This window comes from Otolemur garnettii, unplaced genomic scaffold (genome assembly GCF_000181295.1).
Source record: "Otolemur garnettii isolate 467f Iridium unplaced genomic scaffold, OtoGar3 scaffold00012, whole genome shotgun sequence".
Classification (NCBI taxonomy): Eukaryota; Metazoa; Chordata; class Mammalia; order Primates; family Galagidae; genus Otolemur; species Otolemur garnettii.
Genome location: NW_003852407.1, coordinates 27,497,843 through 27,500,800, shown reverse-complemented (window position 1 = coordinate 27,500,800; position 2,958 = coordinate 27,497,843). Strand labels below are relative to the sequence as shown.

Here is a 2,958-nt window from a genome sequence, read left to right as displayed (position 1 = left end):
GGGGGGGGGGGGCGCATGTGGCCCGTGGGCCATAGTTTGAGGACACCTGACCTACATTTTGCAGTCTCTCCCACACATTTAGCGGAAGCACTTGGGGGGCTCTTATTCTGGTTTGCATCGCACTAAGTTTGCTGCCTCTTAAAATTCAGGTTACCTCTGGAACCTCCAGGTGAAACTGGAGCCCATAGTAAAGCTCTTACCAGATAAGGGACGACTGATGGATTTTCTCCTCCAGAGAAAGGAATGCAAGATGGTCATCCTGTCTGTGTGCTCGCAGAGTAAGTTGAGGACTCTGTCCTCATTGCTCTGGTTCTAGAACTAGGCCTTTGCTGCCCAGTTTATTGGGGTTGGGGGTGGGGAGCACATTTTTTGCCTTGTCTTTAACTTACAGCCTTGTTCATTATGTGAAGGATGGATTATTTCACCCCCTAGAAAGGCTACTAAACATGAAAATGATTTGTAGAGGCCAGGCGAGGTGGCTCACGTCTGCAACCGTGGCACTTTGGGAAGCCAAGGTGGGAGGATCACTTGAGGCCAAGGGTTCAACCAGCCTGGGCAACAGAGTGAGACCTATGTCTATAAAAGATGAAAATGAGCCAGGTGTGGTTAATTAGCCAGGTGCACATGTGTAGTGCCAGCTATTCTGAAAGGTGAGGCAGGAGGGTTGCTTGAGCCCAGGAGTTCCAGACCCCTGGGTGACAGCAAGACTCTGTTTCAAAAAAAAAAAAAAAGACTTGTAGTTAGAGCTGCTGGGAGACTAATAAACATGGTCCAGGGGAAAGCAGACGTATATGACCCACGTGAGGATAGTGGGTCACCATAACAAGCGTCTTCCAGAACGGAGTCTCTCACTGCACATGTATCTAAGAATCTCTCATTGGGATCTGCCATAGCTGTCTTTTTTAAAAAAATAATAACCACAAAGGGGTGTGAATGATTTCTGGGGGTCAGGTCTTAAAACTCACCATTTCTTTGCATGCCTGGTAAAGGTGCGTTTGTGTTGGTAACCCCGAGACTAGTCATTATTATCATAGCAACTTGTCGACATTCTGAAAACAACATGAAGTTGGTCTGATCTGAGTGGTTGTTGTGTCCTTTCCAGTGTTAAGTGAGGCAGACAGAGCAACGCTGCCTGTGATAGCCACTGTGTTTGATAAACTCAACCACGAGTATAAGAAGTACTTGGATGCTGAGCAGAGTTACACAGCGGTGAGTCATCTGGGCTATGTGAAGGTCACCTTCCCTTCCTGTGCCCTCCTTGCTATTTACTAAGTAATTATAATACAAACTTAGGATGGAAGCACTTCAGTCACTGAGATTTCCTGCCTGCCAGAGGGCAGGGTGGCAGTGGTGAGTGGTAGTAATTCCAGTTTCTGCCTCCCCTGAGCTTCAGGCTGCATCTCACTTAATGCCTTCACCATTTGTTTGTTTGTTTGTTTTTTTATTTGAGGTAGAGTCTCAAGCTGCCACCCTCGGTGGAGTGCCATGGCATCACAGCTCAAAGCAACCTCAAACTCTTGGGCTTCAGTGATTCTCTTACTTCAGCCTCCCAAGTAGCTAGGACTACGGGCACCCGCCACAATGCCCGGCTATTTTTTTTTTTTTTAGGTTGTAGTTGTCATTATTGTTTGGCAGGCCCAGGCTGGATTCGAACCAGCTCTGGTGTATGTGGCTGGCATCCTAGCTGCTGAGCTACAGGTGCGGAGCCAACCAATTTTTGTTTATAATCTATGTTGGATCTTACACATAGAACCTTGGTCTAGACCTCTCTTTTATAGATGAGAAAATCACTCTCAACTTTGCATTATTTTATCTGCCTTCCTGCCGAGCCAGAGCCAGAAATGTTAGTAAATATTTTTTCTAATTAGCAAATTAAGAATTTCTATTTGCCACACCTTCTTTCTTTCCTTTTAGGACACAGTGACTATAAAAATAAGACTTTTCCTAAAATTTGACCAGTCTCTTACTAAGACTGCAGTGATTAAATCCCTGCACTGTGCTTGTCATTTAGTAGCCATCACATTATAGTAAATTAATGTGGTTTGTTATCCCAAGTCTTGCTACACTTATCATTAGAACATCATCATATCTGAGGTTAGAAATAAGAAACGTTTAGAACAAGTGAATGAATGATATCACTTTGGGGATCCGATTAATCCTAAGGCAAAAATGGAAGTGGTTTTAAGCAACAAAAATCCCTGCACTCCACCCCCTTTAGTTGTTACAGGATAGGTCTGAACCAGGCTACCCAAGGCCAGCTGCCTGGGCAGTGTGCCTATCCTTGTCATCTGTCAGACAGGAAGGATGACTGAGCCCATCTAGACACACACTTGGGACTCAGCAGTTCTGATCCCAGATTGTAGCTTCCATGCTTGCCCATGCTATGTCCACTGGGCTGCAGGAACCCTCCCTGCTTAAGTGTGGGCCACTGACCAGCGACACGGCCAGTACCTGGTGTTGCTTAGAAAGGCGGGTTCTCAGGTACATGCCACAGTTACTGCAGAATCTGCATGGGTCTACACTGCTTTAAATCATTAGCTCAAATAGTCAAGGTCTCTCCTATTCTGTAGTACTTGGGGCACATTGGCTTACAAAAATTCAGATGGCTCAGCGCCCGTACTCAGTGGTTAGGGCGCCGGCCACATACACCCAAGGCTGGCAGGTTCAAACCTGGCCCAGGCCTGCTAAACAACGACAACTACAACAACAAAAAAAATAGCAGGGCCTTGTGGGTGGGCACCTGTAGTCCCAGCTACTTGGGAGACTGAAGTGAGAGAATCATTTAAGCCTAAGAGTTTGAGGTTGCTATGAACTGTGATGCCACAGCACTCTACCGAGAACGACATAGTGAGACGGTCTCAAAAAAAAAAAAAAGTCCATACAGATTCATTGCATGAGCTAGTCATTGATTGTAGGGTCAGGACTTTGTAAAACAAGGATACAGCAAGCCATTTTTTT

At 45.8% G+C, this 2,958-nt stretch overlaps 1 protein-coding gene across 1 annotated transcript in view; it reads left to right on the top strand.

Annotated features, from left to right (window-relative positions):
* Positions 1 to 2,958, top strand: part of RMC1 (regulator of MON1-CCZ1) — a 24,176-nt gene that overhangs the window by 18,365 nt on the left and 2,853 nt on the right. The window contains exons 13-14 of the mRNA XM_003784781.3: positions 150 to 278; positions 1,103 to 1,209. Of these exons, the coding sequence (XP_003784829.1) occupies positions 150 to 278; positions 1,103 to 1,209 (236 nt within the window). The remainder of the gene's footprint in view (positions 1 to 149; positions 279 to 1,102; positions 1,210 to 2,958) is intronic.